Here is a 27,542-nt window from a genome sequence, read left to right on the forward strand (position 1 = left end):
TATATATATGTTAATATAAGTATCTATAATTCATCATGAAATTTTACTTCCCTTTTGAATAATCTAGAATGTTTTTTATGTTTTTTGATTTGGTTTAAATATGGACATATTTTAAGAGTGTAAATTTATTAAACAAGGACTGCTACGTTTACTTAACGAAAAAAGAAACAATTTAAAAACCGTCGACGGGATGACCGACGATGGCGATTACATGGATATGGATTTCGCACGTCGGAAACTGGCAGCTGTTGAAGATGAAAATCCACCTAAAGTGGTTACCAAGATGGAAGAAAATGAAGGTGAGCAAGAAACAGGACTTTACATAAGTTAACAGAGTAAGAAAGAATAAGTTCATTTAGCGATGTGTTGAAAATTTTGAAATGCTTTTTGACAAACCTTAATATTACAATAAGTGTTTGTCTGTACCACTAAGTTCTCGTTTGTATAACTATCTAGGTTTATACTTCAGTATCTAACGCCTATGCTTCTAATACCGACAGCGATTCAATGAAGAGTCCAAGTATGCAGACAACTCCCATTTAGTCAAACACAACAGAATTTAGTTTTAATAGCATTACCAATATATATTGTGTGTGTGTGTGTGTGTGTGTGTGTGTGTGTGTGCGTGTGCGTGTGCGTGTGCTTATTTATACTCGCACTCGGGCCTTGCCCATTCGGTGAGTTCTCAAGCAGTTGATTGACATTTTATTTTTCAACTTTTTAGATAACTGTTTCATCGTTGAATATGTGTTCATGCTTTTTCTTATTCTATAAGGGAACATAAACATGTGTTTCTAGACAAGCCACGAACATGTTCGTAACAATTCTCCTTTTTATCTGTTAATGTTATACATCGATACCGAAATATGAGTAAACGCCGTTCCCGGACAGTACCGGGCCGATACGCAAAAAGACCCTAGTTCAACATTTTTATTTGAGTCAATACAGTTTAAGGGATGGCGGAAAAAAATGGGCGGGCGGGGATGAAAATCAAGGAATTTTATTATAGTCGCCTAAGTGCCCTCTTTACTTGTATTTGCTATCCTTTCCTATTTACAACTTAAGAGGCAATTAAACCATTTATTGAATTGAATAAAATTGTTTAACTCAACAAAGTCGTAGTTTTGAAAGGTGCATTCCACCAGGTTGGTTAATAGTTAAAAGTTTATATTTGAAATAAAACTGATTTTAAAAGAAAAGCTAGAATGAACTCGAAGTTTTAAAGTTTATAAGGAAATCAGTATAATGTATTTTGCCATTTACTTCGGAAGTATTGGACATTGATGATAACTATATAAAAATAAATTATATCTTTCCAGACGTTAATAAAATATTAACAGTTAATTAAAAATGATATATCACTGAAATGACAATTTGATATGTTTTACTTTTTGGAAGTTTTATTCCGTTCAACAATCCAACTTAAACATCAGCGCACATAAGCCTGGGAAACAATTTTAACAACGTCATTTCCATGCGCATTGAAAATGGCGCGTTTTTTCTAAAAAGGTGTAAATAAATTTCTTTTAACTCGAATTTATTGCATAAAATAAAAGATAAAAGGTATGTTTCAGTATAAGATGAAAATATATTTCACTTCGTGAACACCAAACGTGGCGTAGCAAATCGTGAATTTATCTTTTAATGCTCACTCGGTGAAGTATATTACGATCTAACACTAAAACCGATACTTTTCCTCTTATCTATTTGCAAACCGGTTTTGTTTTCTTGGTATTTGTCATAAAGAGTATAAAGCGATATCCGTTCGCAAATAAATACGGTAAACCTATATGGTGTCGTATATTTGATATAGCATGTGTTTGTTTTTTGCCCTGATGTGCATGAAGCGAAACCGGTATCGTTTATTATTTACCACATGCTATACATTGTTTCCGGTTTAATATTACTTACTTAGTATTTGAATAGAGCATTAACTTTTCATTTTTACCATAGAGAAAAACGGGATGTCTCCATTTGATTTCATGTACAAAAGTCATCACTTTCTGTATTTAAAGGGACTCATGTTTTTGGACCAAAAAATAGTGTTCCCGGTTATGCATCTGAAAACACTATTTTATTATTATTTTACTCTATAATATTTAAATTGCAGAAACAACTATATTAATAGAACCCCCCCCCCCCCCCCATAAATTTTGGTTTTAGTTTGGTGCGAACCCGCGCCGGTATGTCTATAAATAAATAAGAAAACCGACGTCTTAACTTCAACGCCACAAGGGGTGGTATTCAATACTACTTAAGTAAAACTCGTGGTAATACATCATTGACTTCATTCACACAATTGGTCAGTTATTATTAACAAATAATCCGATTAGCTTTCTTTCTTAGATTTAATTAAGATCAAAAGTGAATACCAGTCAAGGACTTAATTAATTTTGTTACTTTTTAACAAAAGAATTACAACATCACGTGATAATGCAAATCAACCAATAACAAAACAACATTGCTGTTAATCGCGTTATCAACGCTAATGAAGATTGACGTCTTTAAAGGCGATATTTCAGAAAATATCAACGTTTGCTGATGTGTTCCAGCTTTTTGTATCTTAATTTTAACACTCCTTATGATTTGCCACACTTTATTTGTTATACAAAAAAAATCATCTTAAAAAACAGGAAATGACGGCATGAACATATTACAAAGTATGGCGTCCACTAATTGGGTGTGACGTCACTATTTAAATGAAAGCAAATTCGTTAAAATCTTAGTGTTTATGTTGTCCGACAGAGAGTTTTCCCTTTCTGTGTTCATAGCGTGCATATCCTCAAATCTGGGAAAAGTATAGCAGTTGTCAGTTATACTGGTCTCTGGTGAAATAGATACAAAAACTAGCCATAGCTATAAAGTTGTGGCCAAGGTTTTATGTTTAACTGTTTTTGTATAACTGTATTGTAACTATAACGAGTAGGCAGTGTTGCTCCAGCTGAATTTGTTTAGTTAATAAGTGTACAGAATTAGTTTTATTTCATTTTCTAATATATTGAAAAAGTTCTCCGATTAATCCCAAATTTTCAATTTTACAATTATTGATAAATGTTGGGTCAAGTTTAAGGTTGTGTACACATACACTAGTTAAAACACCCAGTGAACTGTTGTTTCGCTGACCGTTCCGATGCGGTGGCCAGAACAGTTGTGTGCCTCTTGTTCAGTTTTTGTTCGGCCTTAAACTTTTGTATATAAATAAGGTCTTTGTTTATATGTTTGCTACCGGGCTTTTCCCTGTATTTTCTTTTCCATTATTTCAGAAGCCTGGAGTCCACCATTACTTCCACCGAGACCACCGAAAGACCGTTATCGTCGCAGATCTTCGAGCCCCGTACGGGTTATAAATGATACCCTTCGTGAACCTCGGCGAAGGTCGCCTCGTCCATCTCCAACGCGCATTGGTAGATTGTTTGAAGAATCATCAATAATTACATTAAGGCGTGTAGTTGTGAAAGGCCTTAACGAAGGTGTTGATTTTGATATATTCAAATCATTCTTTGAAGACGAATTTCCACTTGAATCAGGTGATATAACATTCATGAAGAGGTGCGACCTTACACACGCTATCATCATCGAATTTCAAACACTCGAAGGTAATTAAGAATTGAAAATTACTTTTCTGCGTTTCATTGATGTATGAAGTGACGGAAAAAATAAACCTCAGTTGCCTAAACACATAAATTAGGTTTAACTTTTCCGACACTTCAATTACAACTACAAATAAAATATAAAGATAATTTTTATTTTGCTATTTTCCAAGAACCGCAATACATCACTCGATAATTCCAAATAGCATGTAGCCTTCCTACGCGTATGAATACATCGTCGTGTTGGAGACACGTGTTGCTAAATTTAGTAACAATAAGACCAGTAATGGCTGCCGACTTCTTCATTTTTTCTCATTTCGAAACGGATTAACATAACTTTTCTGGTAAGATATTTACGTAAAGGCGACTTGCTCAAACTCTGATATGTATCGTCCATTATTCCTTGCCTAAGACATTGTCTTTACCAGTATTTATTTGTTTCAATAAGGGTTTCAAATTGTGAGTCGAGACTATCGCCATGTTTAATCAGTGCTGCAGAAGAACTTTCAGCTTCCAGTCCTCCGTAATCAATTAATTGTCATTAAAAATAAAACATAAAACAAAATCAACTGGTTTAAACCCCAAGTAAATATACATTTGACTTACCGTTCCAAGGCGGTACCTAACAATCCTTGATAAACATACCTATTTTTTATATATATATAGTATGTATGCACTGTACTGCTTGTGGAGTTTTGTGCTGTTCTTCCATGTTTTTTGTTTGTGATATTATGTTATATGTCTTTGGCGTTTACCCAGTGCCTTTAAACCGGGTTTATGTTTAAACATTTTGCCACTGAGCTTGTTTCTGTAGCTTTTTGCATAAATATCAATATTTTTATAAGGTTACTTGTTTAGTTGTTGTTTTATTTTAACCACCAAATATTGTTTAAGAACGAAAATATACATATTAAACGCTGTATCTAATGTAAATAAATTTCTACTATTACGTGACGTCATAGGCTGTAAAAAGAAAGAAGTCCTATTATGAATATTAATAAGCTGATCTGCATACACGAATGTTTCATGGAGAAATGAATGAATGTCACATGGGTTTTATTACCCAAAGGATTTAAGCATTTACTCGCACCTGCTCAACATTGTAATTATAAAAACAATGTCAATACAATTACATTATAATGTGATTACATACACAATGTTTATAAATTATTGACGATTTTATTAATGAATCAATATATTTCCCCTAACAAATATACATTTTAAGCAGTTTAAAAAAAAACAATTTTACTAGTTTGAACCGGGTATCAATTTTCTTACGCCTTCAAATCGAATTTTAACATGTTTTAAAGTATATTTAATATAACTGTTTTGACAAAGGGTGTAAAATTTATTTTTATATCATTTGACACGATTTATACAATTATTTCGCTTTAAACAACATTTTTTCCATGTAATTAATATTTGCTATTTTGAGCATGGAGTCTCAAAACAAGAATCCCGACTTGAGTGAATGTGGACTCAGAACAATATGAAATAACTGTTTTTTTCGCAGCTTCTCAGTCCGTACTTACGAAATCACGATCAGGAAAAATCCGATATTACGTTTTTGAAGAATTCATTACGATAGAACCGTGTCCAGAACTATTGACCAGTGACATTCACACTGCATCTTCTGCGATGAAGGGAAGCGGAACGACTACCTTATCAAGTGAGTTTCTATTCCATTATCAATGATAAAACCCCCGTTATTGTTAAGTTTCCTCAAGTTAATGCATACTTTGATCAGATTTACCTTTTGCGTTTTATCTTTATTTAGGATTGTTGGAATAAGAGTGAGGTTTGTGCACTTAACCTGGTTTAAACCCCCACTAAATTTACATTTTTATGACCGTTCCAAGGCGGTGCCTTACAATCCTTAATAAACATACTTAGTTTTTTATATATAGTATGTATGCACTGTGCTGCTTGTGGAGTTTTGTGCTGTTCTTCCATGTTTCTTGTTAGTGATTTTATGTTCTATGTCTTTGGCGTTTACCCAGTGCCTTTAAACCGGGATTATGTTTAACCTTTTTGCTACTGAGCTTGTTTCTGTAGCTTTTCGCATAAATACTGTTCCTTGTTGAAATGGATAATAAAACTAGCCATAGCTATAAAGTTGTGGCCAAGGTTTTATGTTTAACTGTTTTTGTATAACTGTATTGTAACTATAACGAGTAGGCAGTTTTGCTATAGCTGAATTTATTTGTTTAATAAGTGTACAGAATTAGTTTTATTTCATTTTCTAATCTATTTAAAAAGGTCTCCGATTAATCCTAAACTTTCCATTTTCCAATATTGGTACATGTCGGGTTAAGTATAAGGTTGTGTACACATACACTAGTTAAACCGCCCAGTGAACTATTGTTTCGCTGACCGTTCCGATGCGGTGGCCAGAACAGTTGTGTGCCTCTTGTTCAGTTTTTGTTCGGCCTTAAACTTTTGTATATAAATAAGGTCTTTGTTTATATGTTTGCTACTGGGCTTGTTCCTATATTTTCTTTTCCATTATTTTAGAAGCCTGGAGTCCACCATTACTCCCACCGAGACCACCGAAAGACCGTTATCGTCGCAGATCTTCGAGCCCCGTACGGGTTATAAAAGGTACCCTTCGTGAATCTCGGCGAAGGTCGCCTCGTCCATCTCCAACGCGCATTGGTAGATTGTTTGAAGAATCATCAATCATTGCATTAAGGCGTGTAGTTGTGAAAGGCCTTAACGAAGGTGTTGATCTTGATATAGTCAAATCATTCTTTGAAGACGAATTTCCACTTGAATCAGGTGATATAACATTCATGAATAGGTGCGACCTTACATACGTTATCATCATTGAATTTCAAACACTCGAAGGTAATATATAATAATTTCTTTAGCCTTGAAATCGTATTTTAAAATGCTTTAAAGTATCTTCAATATAACTATTTATGGCATGGTGTGTAAAAGTTATTTTTGATATAATATGACATGATATTTACAATTATTGCTATTTTTAGTTTTGAATCTCAAAATCAGAATCACGACTTGAGTGAATGTGGACTCAGTACAATATGATTTTTTTTCGCAGCTTCTCAGTCTATACTCACGAAAGCACGATCAGGGACAACCCGATATTACATTTCTAAAGATTTCATTACGATAGAACCGTGTCCAGAAAAAGACAAAAAGTGTCTTCTGGTCAATTGTATCGATGTTTGCACAACAAAAGCGGATATTGCTGAATATCTTCATGACCACTGTGCCATTGCCAGAGAGACAATAAAGAGTATTCAGTTCGGTACAAAAGAAGAAGCTGCAGTTATTCAGTTTGATTCACCAAGACCAGGTACTATTTAAAAGTTTGAGCAGGTTTTATCTTTTATAGACGATTTTCTAGTCTTTCGATCTGGATAACTTGTCTTAAAATTGTGCCTCTAAACTGTCCTGTCCCTGCAGTTTAGATTATTATGAATATGAGGTTTGATATTCCTCATGTAATACAATGCATTAGTAATTCTCAGTTATTTAAAATTCTAATACTGTATTACAGATATCGGAACCATTCGGAAACGATTGAGTAAAAGGCCATTCAGAGGGAAATTGTTGAGATTTGATGAGGTGGATACATGTAGAAGCATTATTGTTCAAAACGGAGATCCAGGTCTGTCAGAGGATGCCATCGTATCATACTTCTCAAGAATGGGCCTTAGTAGTGGCGGAGAAATAGACACAGTCCATATTTTCCTTCCCCTGAATGCATATGTTGTTGTCTTTCGATTTGCTGAAGGTAATTAAGATTTGGTGTTGGTATTTTGTTGTTTATGAATCGTTTTCATGCGCGTATTTGGTCATTAACAGTTTAACTTGAATTAACCATTTTGTATTAGCTTTATTATACGAAGTATTTAATTTAAAAGCGATTGGAAGTGTTTGTAACGACATCAACATATCAGGCAGTTTTAACATAACTATTCAAGATGATCATTTCATTTTGTTACAGTTGCTCAACGTGTTTTAGCACAAATTCCGCATATTATATATGCAAAAGAACTAACCGTTGAGCCATTCTTTGCAACTCTTCAAGCAACATCCATTAATGAGATCACTACTCAAGAGCCTCTTATTTTCAACGATTTGGACGGAAACATCATTAGGTTTATATTTTTGGTCTTCTTACGATATTATTTTTTATCGAGAGGAAAGAGGAATGTTGCATTATCTTTAGATGTGATCATGTGAACCAGTTACATGGACATTCATTCACGTTTTTTAGGGTCAGCTTTCATTTTTTATTTTGTGAGAAATGTGAAAAAAAGATAGTTACAATCATAAAACATCTATTGTTTTGCCTTATAGTGTTAGAAGCGCTATTGAAAATTGAATCTGTTTCGGCTTGGATATTGTTCAGTACGTAATATTACTCAATGTTAACAATTTTAAACAACAATGTTGCTAACATAAAATCTTTGAACGAGTCCTTTAAAACAACTCTCAAAGTTGGAATAATCAAAATCAATTATTCTTCAACCATTTTCATAATTTTGTTTATGTACTTAATAGCCGCGCGTTGCTCCGTAAGATTGACGTCGCCATCCGTAACACTAAGTGGTACGCACAACAATATCAATATTACGGATACGACGTTGATTTCTGCGTAAACGTCATGAATGTTTAAATTGACGTCATGTGAATTTTAAGGACGTTGCCGATATTTTGTAAAGAGATATTGCGGGTTTTCATTCTGAGACCCAGTTAGATATAAAACATTCAATATATTGGCATTTTCCTATAACTGATAAGCCATCTGACTTTATATGACCATTATGTTGTATAGACTAAAAACTTTTTTTATTATTGGTGTAAGACCAAATGAAGATTACATATTTGGAAAGGAACTAAACATCTGCACATGTTTATGTTAAAGCTGCACTCTCACAGATTGAACGTTATGACCATTTTTTATATTTTATCTTGGAACGAGCCAATATTTGCGAACATCCATGGAAACCAGTTATATAAGACTGCTGACAAAAATTAGATCGCAGATTTTTATATTTAAGTTCAAAAATTGTTTTATGCATTTTTTTAAACCAAAGTTCAACAGGTGACAATGAAAACAAAGTTATCAAAAAAACTATTTGAAAGAAAAATAAAAGAAAACACACATAATTTATTTTCAAATGTCTCATCCTCTATGTATAAAAGTTTTTAAATTATTATATCTTTAAAACGCTGAAAGAATTATGAAAATATTTTGAATTTATAAAAAGTTATGACATTTTTTATCAAATAATTCCACTTCGGGGCAAATCAGGCCGTTGGATATTCATCGCAATGTTAATCGGGATAGCAGTTTCTATCCTCAACCAGTAGGTTCTAGAAATTTTGTCACCATAACAGTTTAATTTATCAAAGAGAGTAAAACCGGTTTTTGATTTTTAAAATCACATCTACATTAAATTTTTCTGTGCATCTCTCTGTGCATAACATCCAGTTATATCGGCAAACGTATAAACCGAAAACTATCTAGTGAAAACTAAAGTAAAAAAGTGAAAGTTCAGTACTTCAAAAACTACACCTTTTAATGTATCCCGAATGTAAAGGGTAAAAACGCCAAAACGTGTATCTCGAATGAAATATATCTACATATCAATAATAGGAATTTATTATTGAAATATATATAAAATATTATATTATGCTTATTTGTAGACTTTCTCTTTAAAATCATCTTTATATCCATATTCACCATGGCAGTTCACGAACTTTACGGATTACCCTCGTATATACAATTTTCTACAATCAACGTTCCAAAAGTTAAATTTTACTATTTATTGCCTCTACAGAAAATCATTGGCCGCTTTTTCTGTAACTGTATATAAAGTTTCTATTCAAGTAAGGAGAGCAAAGAGGTCTGCTTCTACAGTTGCATCCCTTGTAATGCGTTTAAAATGTTTCAGATTTGTACGAAAATCAGAAGAATATCGCAATGATTTGGAATGTAAAATAGAAACAATCAATGGGACGGTGGTTTGGCCGTGCGAATCGTATTCTGATGGAAACGACGAAAGTGAAACACACCTGAAAGTTATTTGTACAATTGATCCGAGCAAATTGCCTGTTAAATCTCTTAAAGTGAGTCTTAAAAACTGGCAGCAGATTTGTTCAAGAAACATTCAACTCTTTTTCGAACAATTTGAGACGACGAGAAAAATTTTGGTCGCTGCCCAGGTGCGTATATATCCTTTTTCGTGTTTGGATAAAGTTTTTAAGGTTTTTTGTACTCTACAAATTGTCACTGCTCTGAAAATATCAACAATAGTCCGCAGCAGGAATTCGAATCCTTATGCGACAATTTTATATAGGTATAAATAAGAATTTATGAATATATGAACTTGTCGATTTAAATACTGCATGATATCCACATATCTGTTCTTTATAAGACTTAAACATGCAAACAGGTAGTCTAGTAAAATTGCTTTATAACAAGCTCATTATATGAAGGCAATGAAACACATCCATATTAAAATGACTCTACTTTATGGTTGGTATGAAATCAACATTGTTTATGCCAAAGTTAAAATATACATTTTACCTACCAATAACTCGCAATGCTTCCTTCAAGAGTTTAAGCATTGCACTGTAGTGATAATGTTTTGACTCAAATGATGAACGGTTTTACTCACCATCCAGGTCTGGAGCACCTTAACTCAATACATTGACACAACTGACGCCTCAAATTGGAGATACCGAGTTGCGTTAAGAAATAGCCAGTTTTTCAGCGTGAGAATAGTCGGACGAAAGGAATTTACAAAAGACTTGTACGCCATCATTGCACTGAAGGCGGATGAACTCGAAAAGGATTTTGTCGCTTCACATAAGACACATGGTGTACAAAAAGTTATCCAACTCAATTCCAACGAAATGTTTCTTCTTCGGAATTCAATAGCACTCGATGAAATAGGAAAGCGAGTGTCTACCGTTGTGATAAAACCGTTAGGCACAGATGGCCTTGAACTTTCGGTAATATGAATTAATGTGTTAAAGGGACTCGTTCAATTTTCATAGGGTAAAACAATTAGTTCGTGTACAGTATCAACAAAATGACTGTAGCAATGCTAAAACAAAATCACAAGTTCAATTGAGAGCTCTATCTGGTTTGGATATAAAATAAAACTAGCATACAAGAATATTTCAAATTTGACGTATTGAATTCTAGTCGAAATTTTAAAAAGAGCATACACAGTATGATAAAAATGTTATATGTAAACTAATGATTGCTTTCAGGGTCGAATTGATTCGATCGAAGAAGTACTAGATGAAATACAATGCAGTTTAAACAGTTATTCGAGGGAAGTGCTTAATAGCGCTAAACATGGTTAGTATCAATGTTAACAACGCTGTTAACGTCATCGTTGTTAACTTCAATTATTTCTTAATCCTGAAGTTTTATTTATGCTGTACTACTTACAAACTATGAGACAACTGGTTCTGCTCTACTTCTTTTATTTAAACTTGTTACTATATCATCGAAAAGATCACCCTTAAATTTTAAGAACGATGTCGTTCACAACGTCGTTAACTTGAGAATAATCCTGAACAAACGGCCAAATGTGTAATTTATATACCCCAGTAAACTTGTAAACTTTTTGCTACTGAGCTTGTTTCTGAAGCTTTTTGCATAAATATTGTCCCTTTGCAGTTCGATCATATATAGGTGCTGAAAAAAGAAGAGTATTTCAATATCTTTGGACATTTTTAACATACCATACTTGAATATAACTTTTTAGTCCACCATACATGTATTGATTATCATATATATATTGAGAAATCCATTTCATGACAATCTGTATATTGAATTTGAGCATTTGTGTTAAATTATTGGTATCAAAGAGAAAACATATTCCGCACTTGAGTTTTAAATGTACGATTTCATTTAAGATATTATTTGTATGTATTATCATGTATATATATATATATTCAATGTTTTTTAACTTTAATAAATACCAATGAATACTATCTGAACATCAATAATGAAACAACTTTGTTTACACGCACTTTGCTTTCCTGTATTAAGGAATAACTTATAAGACTCTTGACCTACTAAAGACTCCGGAAACTAAGGCCTACATCACCGATAAAATCGATGAAAAAATAGGAGGAAATTCGAAAGCTTGCTACGGTCTAGACATCGACAAAAACGTTGAGGTTTGGGCTACTGATAAAGAATCTCTTAAGAAGGCCATCGTAATCATTAGAGATTCAATCGAGGAAAAAGAACTCAAATCACTAACTCCACGACATCGAGCTATGCTATTTGGAAATGACGGTGATATTTTGTTTACCAGTTTGCAGCTGAAACATATGGGTCTTTTTATTAGTTACAAAAACAAAAATGGATGGATTAGTTTTGTCACCGTTGATTCTTTGATTGAGGAGTTGGAAGAGATGATATCCCTGTTTATAGACAACCATGAAATAATTTCGGAATTCATCGAGGTTGGCAGTGGTCGTTTAGCCTACCTTTTGACGTATAAAGCAAACGAGCTTGAAGCAATTGAAGACGAATACCGACAAAAAGGTGTTGAGATAACAGTTATAGAAGGGATGAAGAATGGCTTTTCCATTAAAGGAGAAAAACAATATTGTCGGGAAGTAGGTTGGAGGTAAGATGTATATAAAATAATTTGCTTGTGTGAGTGTTTGGAAGATTGTTATAACGCGATTAGCCGTTGTAATTGGATGAACCATTGAATTGGTACATTTGATTAATGTATGTGTCAAGTAGGATCATTTTATAATAGCGCATACTATTGAACTAGGTTAAATAGGATTCTTTTGTTCAACTTTGATAATTTATACAAATAAACATACCTTGACAAAGGATTGTTTTTTTATAGAAGGACATTTCTATAGCAGTAATTTATACATCTCTGAAAGATAAAACTTGCTGTACTTTACTTTTTATTTAACGTCTGGCAGGCTACATCTGATGGTTGACATTATTATTGAAAGAAGTCATGGACTAAAATGGGATGGTTTCCATGAATGCCTTAAGGGAAACAAAGGACCCACCGTTCAGTCAAAGATTTCAACGATAGGGTTTGAAAACAAATGCGTGCTTAAGATATTGCCAAATAAAAGAGACAGGCTAATGAACGCTAGCGCCAGTTTGATCGATACGAAGTTTGTCACCACAATTGGGAGTCTAAACAAGTCTTTGTACTTGGTTGCGGGTGATATTACCGACCTTGATGTTGACATTGCTGTCGTCCCATCACATTCAAACCTCGAGCTTTCCGGTGGTGTCGGGCGAGTAGTAGGAGCTAAAGGTAGAAATGCAAACGTTTTAAAAAAAAAATTCTCTAGCACGAGGTCACTAGACCCATTTTTTTTTCATTTCCCTGGTAGTATGAACAAATAACCGAATGTATGTACTACATGTATATATTATATAAAGTTATCATCACACGGCTCGTTTCGTGTCTGTTTGTTTTGTATTTTGCGTCTTTAAACAATATCGTAGTAAATCAAGCTCTGCAAAAGGGAGAGGGGGTAAATAGCATTGAGCTTGTCGGTCGGTTAGTCTGTTAGTTTTTAAGACTTCCGGACGATAACTCATGCACTGAGTTATGGGCCCTTTTCACCTTAGAATTCGTCAAAAGAACGGTGACAGGACAATTACTTATGAAAGGGTTTAAGGATTAAAATTATTTTTGGTATACATGTTTAACACCATGAAATAGAAGTCAAGCTCGACTTTGGTTACAAACAACTATTTTTTAATAGTGTTGTGACCCGTTTTAAACTTACTTTTTTGATAACTCATGTTAGGTACAATGAATTTAAATATTTTGGTACACTGGTTTAATACTATAAGAAACAGATCAAGTTCGATTTGGGTTACAATACACCAAGTATTTTTAAGCTTATACATGACAGGTTATAATGCCCTTTTAACATGCATCTAGATAGAAGCTCATAGAAGGTCTAGGTTCACGCGATTAATTGTCTATGTATAATTCCTGTGTCCAGGCGGTGAATTGGGTTTTTAATCACTCCTGTGTCCAGGCTCTACTTTTGAGTCCTGGGCTCGTCACGGCTGTTTCCAAAGTGTTATCGACATTCTTAGCAGAGTGTATATTATTTTTCTACACATCACTTCTTTGCTCAAAATTACCACAGGTTTGTATCTTAATATAATGAAAAATGAGTTTATATATCGATGTTTTCTTAAACAGTTTTTAATATTGCTCTCATTCCAGGAGGTTTTGAAATTCAAAAAGAATGTTGTGACATAGTTAAAGCCAAAAATGGCCGTGTGTCATCAGGGGATGTGTTTGTCACAACTAGTGGAAACCTTTCTGTGAAAGGTTTACTGCACGCTGTCACCCCGTACAATGATGATTTCGAACAAGATGCTGAAGGAATTCTGGCGAGTTTGGTCGACCAATGTATTTCAAAGGCTTCAGCACTTGGATGGAAGTCTATAGTGTTTCCGTTGGTCGGAAGTGGTCATTTCAACTTTGCTTGTGATGCAGTTGCAGAGATTCTTCTCACGAATATTATTACGTTTCTAAAAGAGGAAAATAACACCGTTTTAGAAAGAGTTTACATTTGTGATTTGGACGAAGCAAAGCTCAAGAATGTCATAATGCTAGCTAAAAAAATGTTAGATAGCAAGGACAACGATGGCAAGTTTATTTTAAAAACAGAAAGAACTCAATATTTAGTAAATACTAATGTAATTGGCTTTGTAAAGGTAAAGGAATTGTGGGTATATTTTTGTTTATACGTAAAAGCCTTTTTATTGTTGTTGGCTCGATGAGACCTATATATTTTTTTATTTTTTTTTTATTAATGTTGGGAAAAAGGGGAGTTTGGTCGACCGTACAGCAGATGAGATGCCTCAGTGAGTTCTTTCTCCTTGTTGCTTGTTTTTTGTTTAGTTTTACTTTCTGCTTTTTTTTCTAATTTTGTTTTTTAAGGCAAATATCCCTGTTTTAACAGTACCTTGGATATGCTGTTCATCCCCTATCATTGATACAAATATTTGACGGTCCTGAGATTGTTTTGATTGAGTTTTATACAGATGTTAAATATTGTTAACCGGTTTTTCGCATGCTCCAATTGGTAATATACAAATGTAAGATATGGGTAACCGGTTTTTCGAATACTACAATTAGTAATATTCAGATGTAAGATATGGTTAATCGGCTTTTCGAAAGCTCCAATGAGTAATATACACATGAAAGCTATGGTTAGTCCTGTATTTCAATGCTCAAACGAGTAATATACAGATGATAAATATGGTTAATCATTTATTTGAATGCTCCAATGTGTAATATACAGATGTAAGATATGGTTAGTTCGATGTTTTAATGCTCAAATGAGTAATACACAGATGCAAGATAAGGTTAAACGGGTTTTCGAATGCTCCAATGGACAATATGAATATGCACGATATGGTTTATCGGGTTTTTAAAAGATCCCATGAATGCTTAGTCGACTTTTGTTTTGCTCTAATGTTACTATTATCTCCGTTCTTTTAGTCATTCACTGGGTATATTTACGTGACATGCACTAGTGTGATATAATTGTTTTTAAACACTGCCTCATGTTTAAGCCAAATTTAGATTCAGGTGAAATTCCAACAAACCGTCAATGTGGGAAGTCTATAAAATGTGATGTCACAATGGAGCCTCTAGCCGAACTGCAGGTTTGTAATTGGAAAGTTTTCTTATTCCTATAACGTTATTTTCTATCATAAAATGTCAAAATGTTTAGTCATATTGCCATGCAATCGCGCGGGGTAAAGTGTTTGGGTATGTTTTAAGAAAAATAATATTGGGTAGTGTGATTATGATTAAAGATAAACAATACAGTAATCAATAAAAATAATTTAGTCTGAATTATTGTGCTCTTCAGGCGGACGTTTTTGTGAATGCAGCTACCCAGGATATTAATCTTCGGGTAGGTGCTCTTGGGAGGGCTATTTTAGATGTTGCTGGAGATGAGGTTTTGGACGATATCAAACACGCTTATCCTGTTGGTGTTCGATATGGCGAAGTAGCTATTTCTAACACTGGGCGAATGAAAGACCGCGTTAAGGAATTTTTCCATGGACAGATCCCTAATTGGAGTCCGAACCATGGATTTGCAGAAATCGTAAATACGTACTTCATGATATCCTGCAGTTACAGTTAACTTAAATATACAGTAAACTGAAATACGTTTCGTCATTTACTGATTGTTGTGTGCAATACCGTTTCATTCTTATCAGGTCTTATCCAACTTTGTGACTGAGTGTCTACAGGAGGCCAGTCGGCGTAGTCATCGTTCAGTTGCATTCCCCGCGCTCGGATGTGGCAAGAGAGGATACCCACCTGACGTTGTAGTGACAACTATGCTTCGTGCAATTACCGAATTTTCAAGGAAAGCTCCAAGAACTACAGTTGATCTTGTGAAATTTGTTATTCCTCAAAATAGTACAGATCTTTTCAAGGTAACATTTTTTAAAAGATTTACACTCTTGAAATTGGGAGGACGTTTTACATGATACGAGATTGTGTTAATATTTTGTAATGTGAACATATAACAGTCGAACTTGGTTAATGTTTATGTACTTTTGTCTAATGTGTTATTTCTTACACAATTTGTGGTCTTTAATATTATAAAACACAAGATGGATCCATTGCTTAGAACTTTTTTAAAGTTCACAACTTGGTTAACATTCAAATCGTTGCTGCTAGATGTTTAATTGATACACTTGTGATCAGCTGTATTTCTAACAAGACTTGATACAACTGTTTCAGTTGTAATTGTTTATAATATATGATCGCATCATCAAATACTTCACGTTTAAAAGTTATCAACGATGTTATTTATCATATTTTTAACCTTATCAAAGTTCCGAACAATCGGTCCATTGTTAACCAAATAAGTTAACGGTCGTAGGTCAGTATTTCGTCTTTTTTCTTTAAAAATTTGAGTGTACATTTATTTTCAAACATCTTAACTCGTTTCCATTTAAAGGTGTTTAATGAGTTTGTATCTGAAAACAAATGTATTGAAACGAGAAGCTTTGTCAGAGAATACTTTGATCGTTGCCGGTCATTCAAGGACCTATTTCTTCAAAGTAAGTAAAGTTAAACCTATTACAGGATATCGCTTAAGCAAATTAGAATGTATTAAATCTACGAAAAATTTAGACTTGTTCCATAAGATCACTTCATTGTAAAGGAAATTGGGTTGTTGTATTTATGTATGATATGAATAGCTTTAAAATATGCCGATATGATCACCGAAAATCGTAATCACAGTGCTAATAATAAATTTCTATTTCAGGAGAAAGTCCCCAGATTCAAGTAGGTCCTGTGTCTATTAAGTTGGCCCTTGGAAACATAACCATGGAGAGCGCACACGCAATTGTTAATTCAACAAATGTCGCCTTGGATTTAAAGCTTGGTCGTGTGTCATCTATGCTTCTATTTACCGCAGGAAAGGTCATTCAGCTTGAATGCAACACTGACGGTATTTTATTGAGTTTCTAAGTAAATATCATAGTCAGCCATACACACGTATTCATTTAATTTTGTTATTATTCCATACGACGAATTTGCTTGTCAGACAGGATTGAAATAGCCCAAACGTTTTAACTAAATACTCTTATTTTTCTGAAAAAAAAAAACAGAGAAGAAAAAACAAGCCCAGGAAAATAAAATAGTTACAACAGGCCCAGGGAGACTATTATGCAAGAAAATCCTGCACTTGGTCGCCGGAAAAAACATTGACCAGTGGAGAAAATGCGTGAAACGTTGTCTCCGGACGGCGGAAGCGGAGAATCTGCCAACTGTATCGTTTCCTGCAATTGGAACAGGCAAGTGACGACTGTTTGATGTGTCTCTCGTAAGGTGTCCATAAGGCTTTGATCCATGTGGCTCATAAAAAAACACAGTTAAAGTGTGGCTGCTGGACTGTCAGAAAATATATCGCTCCGCGTATTTGTAAACAATTTTACGGACGGAATGATGTCTTAATTGGCAACGTTTCTGCTATTTGCATGGTTATATTTCGTTTTGTGTTTATTCCTAATTTTAGTAGATTTTTTTTATCAAAAACATTGATAGGTTCTCATGATCCTCTTATAAATATATTTCAAAAACGTTCATCACTCTATCAATATCTTATAGACATTTAATACCATCATGACGTTGTCAAACAAAGTGTGACGTCATGATTTAAAATAAAGCAATTAATCATTAATTGGCCGATAATGCTTTGATTCTGGATGGATATCATCTCAAATTTCTTCCGGTCACTGCATTTCTGTATTCAGTGGACGAAAATGCTTATGTTTGGTAGGATGTTTGGCTTTTTTTACCAGATTAAGCATTAAATGAAATGAACCTGACAGTCGTCATCATATGATACACTGTTTTTCAACTCGTCCAGGAACTGAGTTAGTGTTTATACGACTCCTAAATAAACAGTATATATAACGTTTATGAGGTGAAATCATACTAAATGGTTAAATGAATGTTTCCTTTCAATTGTATAGGTCAATGTGGACAATCTGCCAAGAACATTGCCGACGCGTTGGCAACAACTGTGAAGCAGTATGTTGAAAGCACTAAATATAGGGGCGTCCTCAGAGCCATTAGAATTGTCATCTTTGATCAGGAAGTGTTAGACGTGTTTAGAACAACCATCAACAAGCGGCTCTTTGCCAAACGGAGGGAGTCGAGGAATTCTAAATTCTGTAAGTTTAAAATATAAAAAAGCTCAATCGACTTCTATCCAAACTATCGATTTATTTTATTGAAACTATAAATCGGTGAATAATCATTTTATTCAGTCATGAGAGGGACAGAAGAAAGTTTTGAACGTGAAACTGATGTCAACTTCCACATATTTGCTGAGACAGCGAAAGAAACACAACGAGTCATTCAGGAACTTCATTCCTTGAAGACGGAGGAGAAGATCGCTTTTCCATCGTCGGTTGTAAGCCGTCTTTCAGAATCACAGGTTATTAATTTTAATACAGTAAAACAATGACACATACAGAAAGAGGTCCAGTAGACAAAATGTATACAGCTGTGACCTTATTAACAGTCACAAGGTTCAATAGTGAACATTAACAAGAGACACTCAATAAGTGATGGGGTTATTGCTTTGGAACAACCAGTGTAACCAGGAGTTCACTTAGGGAGCTAAACCAGTACACGGGTACTCAATGTCACACTTTACCCTTAGAAGTATATTAAAACTTAATCTCATACTTTACCCTTTAGGTGTAAATTGAATACTCAATGTCACACTTTATCCTTTAGGTGTACATTGAATACTCAATCTCACACTTTACCCTTTAGGCGTATATTGAATACTCAATCTCACACTTTACCCTTAAGGCGTATATTGAATACTCAATCTCACACTTTACCCTTAAAGCGTATATTGAATACCCAATCTCACACTTTACCCTTTAGGCGCACATGGAATACCCAATCTCACACTTTATCCTTATGGCAAAGTGTAGCGTAAGAATGTGAGCATGATTTATGCCTTTCAAGATTTTATCTTTCGTCGGAAAATATTACACGTATCAAACAAATCAAATAAAAATGTAATACATAACTATGAATTGAAACGTTTACTGATAGTTGACAAAATATCATCCAAGTGTTCATCTTATATGAGATATGTCGTCTTGTTTTAGGAACACGCAGTTACAGATATAGGAAAACGTAGAAGGACGGTTATAGTTGGTATAGACAGGAAGGATGGATGCATTGCCGTGACTGGCCTTGACAGTGATGTTGCACAGACCAAACTAGAAATAGAAAGATATCTGGCAAACAATTCAAAGGGTATTTCATGTATAATAATAGTTCGACTAAACGAACAACACTGTTGTTATAAAGTTTCATAAACATATAGTGTTCATGTTGTTTTACACACATAGTTGTTTTCTTCAACGTCTTCCTCCTGTATTTTAAACAGTGTATTAAACGATATTGTTTGAAAGTTGCACTTCCAGACCATTGGAACATGAATGTATCCGAATCTCCAAAACTGGTTGAGCTGCAAAAAGATGACTCCGAATACAAGATGGTACAGAGTCTTTGTGATCAGATGCTTCATTCTGGTACATATGTCAAGGTATGAACATGTAGAGCAGAATATCGTTGAATATCTTCAAGCCTCTTCTAGCCGGGTCATATATTTTTCTTTTCGGGGCAATGGGCACATTTGGTTAATATTTTAAAACTTGGTACACTTGCAAAAACTAAGAATATGCTATCAAAAAGCTTAGGAATCTCTCTGGGTGCAACCAAAATTCAACATATCATCAATTACCATACTTATGTTAAAAAACATAGTTGTGGTACTTAGTGTAACTTAATAAATGCCTTGTAAATGTGAGTAATTGACTATTAAAATGTTCAAGGTGAACTGTTCCAATAAATAGTCCTCAAAAACGTTGTTTTAGTAAGTCAATACTTATAACAAAAACATGAAATAAACAACCATTTAATCGTTTGCAGTATTGTTGAAACTATAATTGTATTGTTATAAGTTGTTGAACTTGATGTTGTGCAGCTTATTCATAAGGAAGACCAATAAATCCATTATTGCGTTCAATATAGCCCCAATAAATTTCTAATTGATTCGTTGTTATCCCTTAATTTTTAACACTTTTAAATACAGAGGGATATATGTTTCAATGCCTGGGTTATAGTACAAAGACATTTGGAATTCCTGTATACTTTTCTAGTATTTAATGATATGGTATGGTATAATTGTAATTTCAAAATTACTTCAAACTTTTAAATGGAATCGTTAACTTGATTTAGTTAACAACTAGTGATATGGTACCCTCACAGAATATTATGGCCACCAATTCCATATGGCCACAATGTGACATTGAGTTCTAGGCTTTGTTAAAAGAGCTGCGAGTAGGTTTGTTTGGCTCTGAACGGGGCATTTTGTTGGCTTAAATGATGTAAATGTTTGCACATAAAAGGCTTTATTAGAGGTGCCAATGCGTTTGTGTTTGCTCTGATTGTGCTGAATTGTAGTCACATTGAAAGAGGACTGCACTGACCCTTTGAGGGATGTTTGTCTTTAAAAATGCTTGACTGCAATCGGAATTGTCAGATTCTGAAAGGGTTTAAACCCCCAGTAAATTTACAGTTTACTGACCATTCCAAGGCGGTACCTAACACTCCTTGGTAAACATACCTATTTATTTAAAGTATATATGCACTGTGTTGTTTGTGGAGTGTTGTGCTGTTGTTCCATGTTTCTTGTTTGTGTTTTTTTTTGTGTGTGTTCTATGTCTTTGGCGTTGAAACTGTGCCATTATACGGGGTTTATGTTTAAACTTTTAGCTACTGAGCTTGTTTCTGTATTTGTGTAGCAACATAATGTAGTAAAGCATGCTAAATAAAAACGGCTTTAGTGTTTGCTTGACATACGATGGACTTGAGTGTAGCAGCATTTGTTTTATTTGGAACTGAATTGGACGAGTTGGATGTAGAAGAGCCTTCCTGTATGGATTGACAAAATTGTTTTTTTTAGACATTACAGTTACGCTGTGGTGACTATACGGCAGAATTGGGTGGATGGTAGCAAACATAGGGTTAAATGAGTTCGTTTTATATATAAAACCTTTTAGGGATATTACAAATGTTATGACTGTTTCAAATTAAATGACGCTATAAGTAATAAACCTATCGATATTGACATCTTTGTATTTTGACATTCAAACGAGGTTGAAATGCTTGGTTTTGTTTTTAAATTATAAAATAGTTTACATCTATTCATTAAGATATTCTTACGTTTATATGCCACGCGGCAAATATGCACCTGGGTTATTTTATTGAATCGTTATATTGTAATTGAGAAATTTAAATACTTCCAAAAAATGCCAAATAGTTGTATTAAGAAAACTCCTATACGACATAAAGCTAATATTACTTAAGTTTATATCAATATCTGTAATTAACACATCTCATATTCACTTTGCGATATTAAGCTGCAGTAATTTAAAGTAGCGTATAAAGATGTACGTGTCTTTCTAAACTAAAAATGCCATACTGTAAGAAAACAGATAAACTGTACTTATTTACTCACTCTTGTCTTAGGCTAAACAAATAAGAAGCAAGAATGGGTTAAAAGCTAAGTTGATAACTTCGAAAATAGACGGTTGAAATAGGAGTGGAATTGCCGTTTTTGAGAGATTAGAATTACGTTTTGATAAATTAATATGATTCTCATCGAAAGACTAAAACGTTAAACTTCTATTTCTAAATATTTGTCAATTATGTACTGTAAAACCCTTCAACATTTAAATTACCCTCGCGGCAAATGAATCAAATGAAATACCCACAGGGGTAAATGTATCCCACTAAGACTCGGGGCAAATGTCGTTTCGGTACGTTATAACTCACTACTCACTTTATTTTAGATTTTGGATACATTATTTCCATATTCAGAAATATTTATGAATGTATTCATCCTTATCTAATTAAAGAAAATTGCCATATTTTACCATAACATGAATTCACTGAATTGTCATTTTATGGCGGCCATGTTGGACACCATTTTGGATTTCTCGGTTCTCACTATTCGTTTAAATATTATACCATCACTTCCATATACAAAATACTCTGCCCTTGCTTGTCCACCAACTCCTTAAATATGCCACCTTTTATTGACAGTCAATTATTATTTCTAGTCTTTTCAAATGATAATTTGAAGTATTAAATAAAAAAAGGTTTTTATTCCTTTCGGATATTTTTGCATTATTGTTTGAAACCACAGTAGTAGTAGTAGTAGTAGTAGTAGTAGTAGTAGTAGTAGTAGTAGTAGTAGTAGTAGTAGTAGTAGTAGTAGTAGTAGTAGTAGTAGTAATAGTAGTAGTAGTAGTAGTAGTAGTAGTAGTAGTAGTAGTAGCAGTAGTAGTAGTAGTAGTAGTAGTAGTAGTAGTAGTAGTAGTAGTAGAAGTAGTAATAGTAGTAGTAGTAGTAGTAGTAGTAGTAGTAGTAGTAGAAGTAGTAGTAGTAGTTGTAGTAGTAGTAGTAGTAGTAGTAGTAGTAGTAGTAGTAGTAGTAGAAGTAGTAGTAGTAGTAGTAGTAGTAGTAGTAGTAGTAGTAGTAGTAGTAGTAGTAGTAGTAGTAGTAGTAGTAGTAGAAGTAGTAGTAGTAGTAGTAGTAGTATTTGTTGTTGTTGTAGTAGTAGTAGTAGTAGAAGTAGTAGTAGTAGTAGTAGTAGTAGTAGTAGTAGTAGTAGTAGTAGTAGTAGTAGTAGTAGTAGTAGTAGTAGTAGTAGTAGTAGTAGTAGTAGTAGTAGTAGTAGTAGTAGTAGTAAGTATAGTAGTAGTAGTAGTAGTAGTAGTAGCAGTAGCAGTAGCAGTAGCAGTAGCAGTAGTAGTAGTAGTAGTAGTAGTATTTGTTGTTGGTGGTGGTGGTGAAGGAGCAGCAGCAAAAGCAGCATCAGTAGCAGTCGTAGTAGTATTGAAAGGGTACGTTTTAAAAGTCAACGAACGAAATAAAAACTTGACTCGAAGTATTGATTATTATATATAAAATACGTGTGTTTACATTTCTAAGCTGAAGCTCTTTCAAATGCACTAATCGAGGTATTATCCTATTCATTGAGTCAGTGTCGTCAAAACTCATTAAACGTTGCATGAACTTACTTTAAACTTAAGCATATGTTCACTTGTCCAAAACGCTTCCACGTATAGCAAGCAACATAGCTTTGGTTTGAGTAAAATGATGCTTTTTATTATGAAACTTTATGATCATACAGTTTTAAACCTTTTATTTTATAAGACAGACTGTGTGGGATATTTATAGTTTCTAACAATGACTGCATCGTACCTTTGAAATGTTTTTGCATTAGGTGCTATGAATTGTTTCCCTCCGTCTGCAGATAGAGTTGGGATCTCTAATCATAGAAGTACTTGGGGTTTACCTATACGTTTATTTTTTATTTATTTTTGATAAGTTTCCTCAAGTTAATACATACTTTGATAAGAATTACCTTTTGCGTTTTATCTTTATTAAGGATTGTTGGGATAAGAGTGAGGTTTGTGCATATAAACTGGTTTAAACCCCCAGTAAATTTACATTTTACTGACCGTTCCAAGGCGGTACCTAACAATTCTTGATAAACATACCTATTTTTTTTATATATAGTATGTATGCACTGTGCTGTTTGTGGAGTTTTGTGCTGTTCTTCTATGTTTCTTGTCTGTGATTTTGTGTTCTATGTCTTTGGCGTTTGCCCAGTGCCACTAAACCGGGTTTATGTTTAAACTTTTTGCTACCTAGCTTGTTTCTGTAGCTTTTTGCATAAATATTGAATAGTTGTCAAGTTATCCTCCTTAACCGACGAGATAAACTGAAAGGTGTTGGCACCTGTTTTCTCTACTTGATGCGTTACAAAGAAAATGCTACTTTCATTTTTGGCTATTTTCAGATTGAGCGCGTCCAGAATCCTTTGCTGTACATACAGTTTGAAGAACGAAAACGTGAAATGACGCCAAAAAAAAGTTGCAGAAGTCGAACGAGCTCTTTATGGTATGGTGGAAAAAGTGCTGAAGATGCCTCGTATATTTCAAATCATGGATTCGGCAGGCTTTGTGGAACAAGTAAGATATATACTATTTAATTATATCTCATTGTGTGATGCATCTTGTCATCACATTTCTTTTTCAGATATTTATGTTTCAGGTAATTATTCAATGTATCCTCATTAGTGATTTTGGGTTACCACTGTAGTTTTTCGATTTAACCTCATAATTTATTAAACATGACCTCATAAGTTATTAAATGTAATCAGTTAAGTTATCAAAAGTTAGCTTTTCAGTTATATAAAGTAACCTCATTATGTTTTCAGTTATTCATTGTAACTTCATTAGGTTTTCCGTCATTCATTTTTCCCTCATTAGGTTTTCCGTCATTCATTGTTCCCTCATTAGGTTTTCCTTTTTTTGATTATAACCTCAATAGAAATAACGTCATTGATTGCAACACCATTATGTTTTTAGTAATTCATTTTTAACCCCATTAGGTTTTCAGTTATTCATTGTAACCTCATTAGGTATTACGTTATTCATTGTAACCTCATTAGGTTTTTAGTTATTCAATTTAACCTTATTGAATTCTTATGTTCTGCTTAAGGCTCTTCATACGGAACGGGAGTACATTTTACCAAACACGCCCGCACTGCGTATGATGATTTCTGCAGCCAGGATCTCACAGGAGTGAAGGTTTTGATGCTTGTAGATGTGCTCGTCAGCGATCGATCCTCAATTGACTTAGATGTAGTTCAAATAACGGAGTCGAACCAGGCATATCCAAAATTTATCGTTTGGTTTAAGCAACAGTTTTAAACGAAAGAAATTCTGGGCAGTGGTCTTATCGCACCCTTTAAGTATTTATTTGCAAATATGATGTAAATGTTATGTCATGTTAAAATATTTTTTTTAGTCAAAGATTGCAAAAATGTTACTGATTTGTCAATAGTTTTCCAATTATTTCTATAAACCAATCAAATCATTTAAAATTGCACCTAACCAAAATATAACCTGGTGACAACTAATCAAAGTGTTAAATTGTCGTTTTGAAGATGTGTCCATTTTAGTCCTTAAAAACCACTCTTTAAGGTCGCTTTGTCATTTTTAAAGGCTATAATCTGTTTTAAACACAGAAAAGCAATTAGCATACAGCTAATTATTTAATATGTACCATTTCTTCAGTTTACTTTTAATACAAACTGAGTTTTTGTACATGTATTTATTTATTTGAAATTTCAGCCCACTCTCACATCCAAATCAAACATCAAGCGCGTACATGACTGAAACACAATTTAAGCGACATCATTTCCGAAATGACGTTACGTTTGCAAACACTTCAGCACGCATTTTAAAAATATATATATTATATCCCTTTTAGGTACATAATAAACAAGTTTTTGGTTCAATGTAGGATCGCATTTTTTTTTTATCTCATTAACAAAAAGTAAATATTTGAAATATAGATTTTGGTACTCTCTTGATATCTTACACGGGAAGCCTTTTCTTATGTCATGGCTTGCGTGTAAGACTTTTCATCAACATTAAAAGAAAGGAATCCATTCACCCAAGTTCATATTTCAATAATAATTCTGTTACTTGATAAATTGTTCTTAAAACTCCTTTTGCAACTTTTAAAACATGCTCGAGTAGCTTCAAATAGAACTTGAATTTGAAGAATTCAACCATGATATAGAGTTCCCATTTGTACACTTTTCCCTTTTTATGTTTCGGTATTTTTTGTCTGTTTCTGCTTACTGTATCTATTTAAACACTCTAATGGATGTTTTTATTATGAATATATGAGCAATTTGAACACATTGTCTGGAATCCAAATAGATGACTTGTCAGTAATGTCTTTCAGTGTTGTCCGTAAAGTATGTCCTATGAAATGAAGACATATTATATTCCAAAAATGTATAGTTTGGTAATCGAGTCATTTATTGCGTGAATTTTGTCGCAATTATTAAAAATCTTCAAGCTTGATGAGCTGTCTAAATCAGCTCTATGCAAACCGTTTTATGCAGAAAGCATTTCATTTATGTATAGTTATTCAATTATAAACATTTTGCACACATAGTATTGTCATAAATTGTTCATGTGTAAAGGCCAAATGTAAGTTTGATAGCTATGCAAAGAAGTAATTGCCGTATTATTCTCATGTATATTGCATCAATTTTTCACATGTTAGTAAGATAACTATACAAACAAATGTAAATTTCTAACCAGTTTTCACGTTTGCCACGTAGCATTGTCATGCATTATTAATGAGTTGAAGACAAACTGTAATTTGGATACGAAACGGAACATAAGTTTTACCAAAATTATTTTTTTAATGAATATTTTTCATTTATGCCAATTTTACACATTTGCCACGTTAGTATTGTCATACAACGTTAATTTTATGAAGGCAATATGTAAGCTTGACTTAAAAAAAGTCAAATTACCTTGGATAACTTGTGTTATAAACACAAGGGTTTTGAAAATAATCCCCTTTTTCTTCACTAGTATACTGGCATATTTGTTTATCGTGCATGCAAAACTGTATACAGCGGTTACCTCCCTTTGCCGTATAGTAATCCCTGCCACCAGCTCATCATAAAAACCATGACGTGACATCATTCAAAGGTATTGGTTCTGTCCTTGGAAACAAAGAAAATGCTTTTCAACTTTAAAAACAACGCCTTTGAATAAAATGTTGATAAAATATTTCATAAATATGTGTAAATTGAAACAAAACAACAAAATAAAACTTTTTTATTTGTTGTCTTGGAACGTGCAAATTTTTGCGTAAATATCTGCAAACCAGTGATAAAAGACTGCTGACAAACGATCAGATTGCACCTTATCATATTTCCGTCTCAAAAATGATGTTATATGCATTTTTCTTTAAGCGTTAGTAACGGTTTAAGCCATAAAACATTAAATTTGGAATGGAAATATGAAAATCTGCGATCTGATCTTTTGTCAGCAGTCTTTCATCACTGGTTAGCATATATTTACGCAAAAAATTATGATTCCAAGACAACAAAAAAAGTTGTCAAAACAGTAAATCTGTGAGGGTGCAGCTTCAAATCATGATTCTTAGCTATTTCCGTAAGAGGTGGCAGTGGTCTTAACTGCTCGTCAAGGGAGATCTTTACATAGGAGATCACGTACATGTTAATGTTTATGGTAGTGATAAAAGTATGTATATTGAATGTTTTCAGTCATCTCCTTTATGGTATACAATTGCTAAGGGTGTTAATAAATTACCTTAGCAAACAGTGTACGCTTGAGCTAGAAGGCTTGTACAATTACGGTGAAAAATGATGTTCTGAAATCATAACAGTTGTTTGAATGTTTATACAATTACTTCAATATACTTATGCATATTTGAAATAAACAAAATTCAT

The 27,542-nt window shown here is 33.6% G+C and overlaps 1 protein-coding gene across 4 annotated transcripts; it reads left to right on the forward strand.

The window, feature by feature from the left end:
• On the forward strand, positions 1-27,542 carry LOC128230223 (protein mono-ADP-ribosyltransferase PARP14-like). 4 transcript variants are annotated; one of them, XM_052942314.1, is made up of 25 exons: positions 1-299; positions 3,264-3,596; positions 5,104-5,259; positions 6,105-6,437; positions 6,652-6,909; positions 7,114-7,350; positions 7,564-7,717; positions 9,521-9,791; positions 10,254-10,583; positions 10,848-10,938; positions 11,638-12,226; positions 12,543-12,892; positions 13,826-14,254; positions 15,197-15,279; positions 15,489-15,728; positions 15,844-16,065; positions 16,596-16,698; positions 16,908-17,093; positions 17,254-17,439; positions 18,121-18,321; positions 18,418-18,587; positions 19,279-19,429; positions 19,588-19,721; positions 24,051-24,222; positions 24,755-27,542. In XM_052942314.1, the coding sequence occupies exons 1-25, from the start codon at positions 191-193 to the stop codon at positions 24,964-24,966; spliced, it is 5,700 nt and encodes a 1,899-aa protein (XP_052798274.1). In that variant the 5' UTR covers positions 1-190; the 3' UTR covers positions 24,967-27,542. The 4 variants fall into 4 exon arrangements, with proteins under 4 accessions (XP_052798274.1, XP_052798275.1, XP_052798276.1 ...); XM_052942315.1 differs by having other exon boundaries at positions 19,600-19,721; XM_052942316.1 differs by having other exon boundaries at positions 18,418-18,563.

Source organism: Mya arenaria, chromosome 4, assembly GCF_026914265.1.
Source record: "Mya arenaria isolate MELC-2E11 chromosome 4, ASM2691426v1".
Lineage (NCBI taxonomy): Eukaryota > Metazoa > Mollusca > Bivalvia > Myida > Myidae > Mya > Mya arenaria.

What these genes read in the sequence shown, in the direction of transcription:
- LOC128230223 (XM_052942314.1), top strand. Translation starts at nt 191, where the DNA reads ATGACCGACGATGGCGATTACATGGATATGGATTTCGCACGTCGGAAA. An exon ending in CGAATTTCAAACACTCGAAG is followed by an intron (nt 3,597 to 5,103) that starts GTAATTAAGAAT and finishes TTTTTTTCGCAG; the next exon opens with CTTCTCAGTCCGTACTTACG. An exon ending in CGGCAGGCTTTGTGGAACAA is followed by an intron (nt 24,223 to 24,754) that starts GTAAGATATATA and finishes GTTCTGCTTAAG; the next exon opens with GCTCTTCATACGGAACGGGA.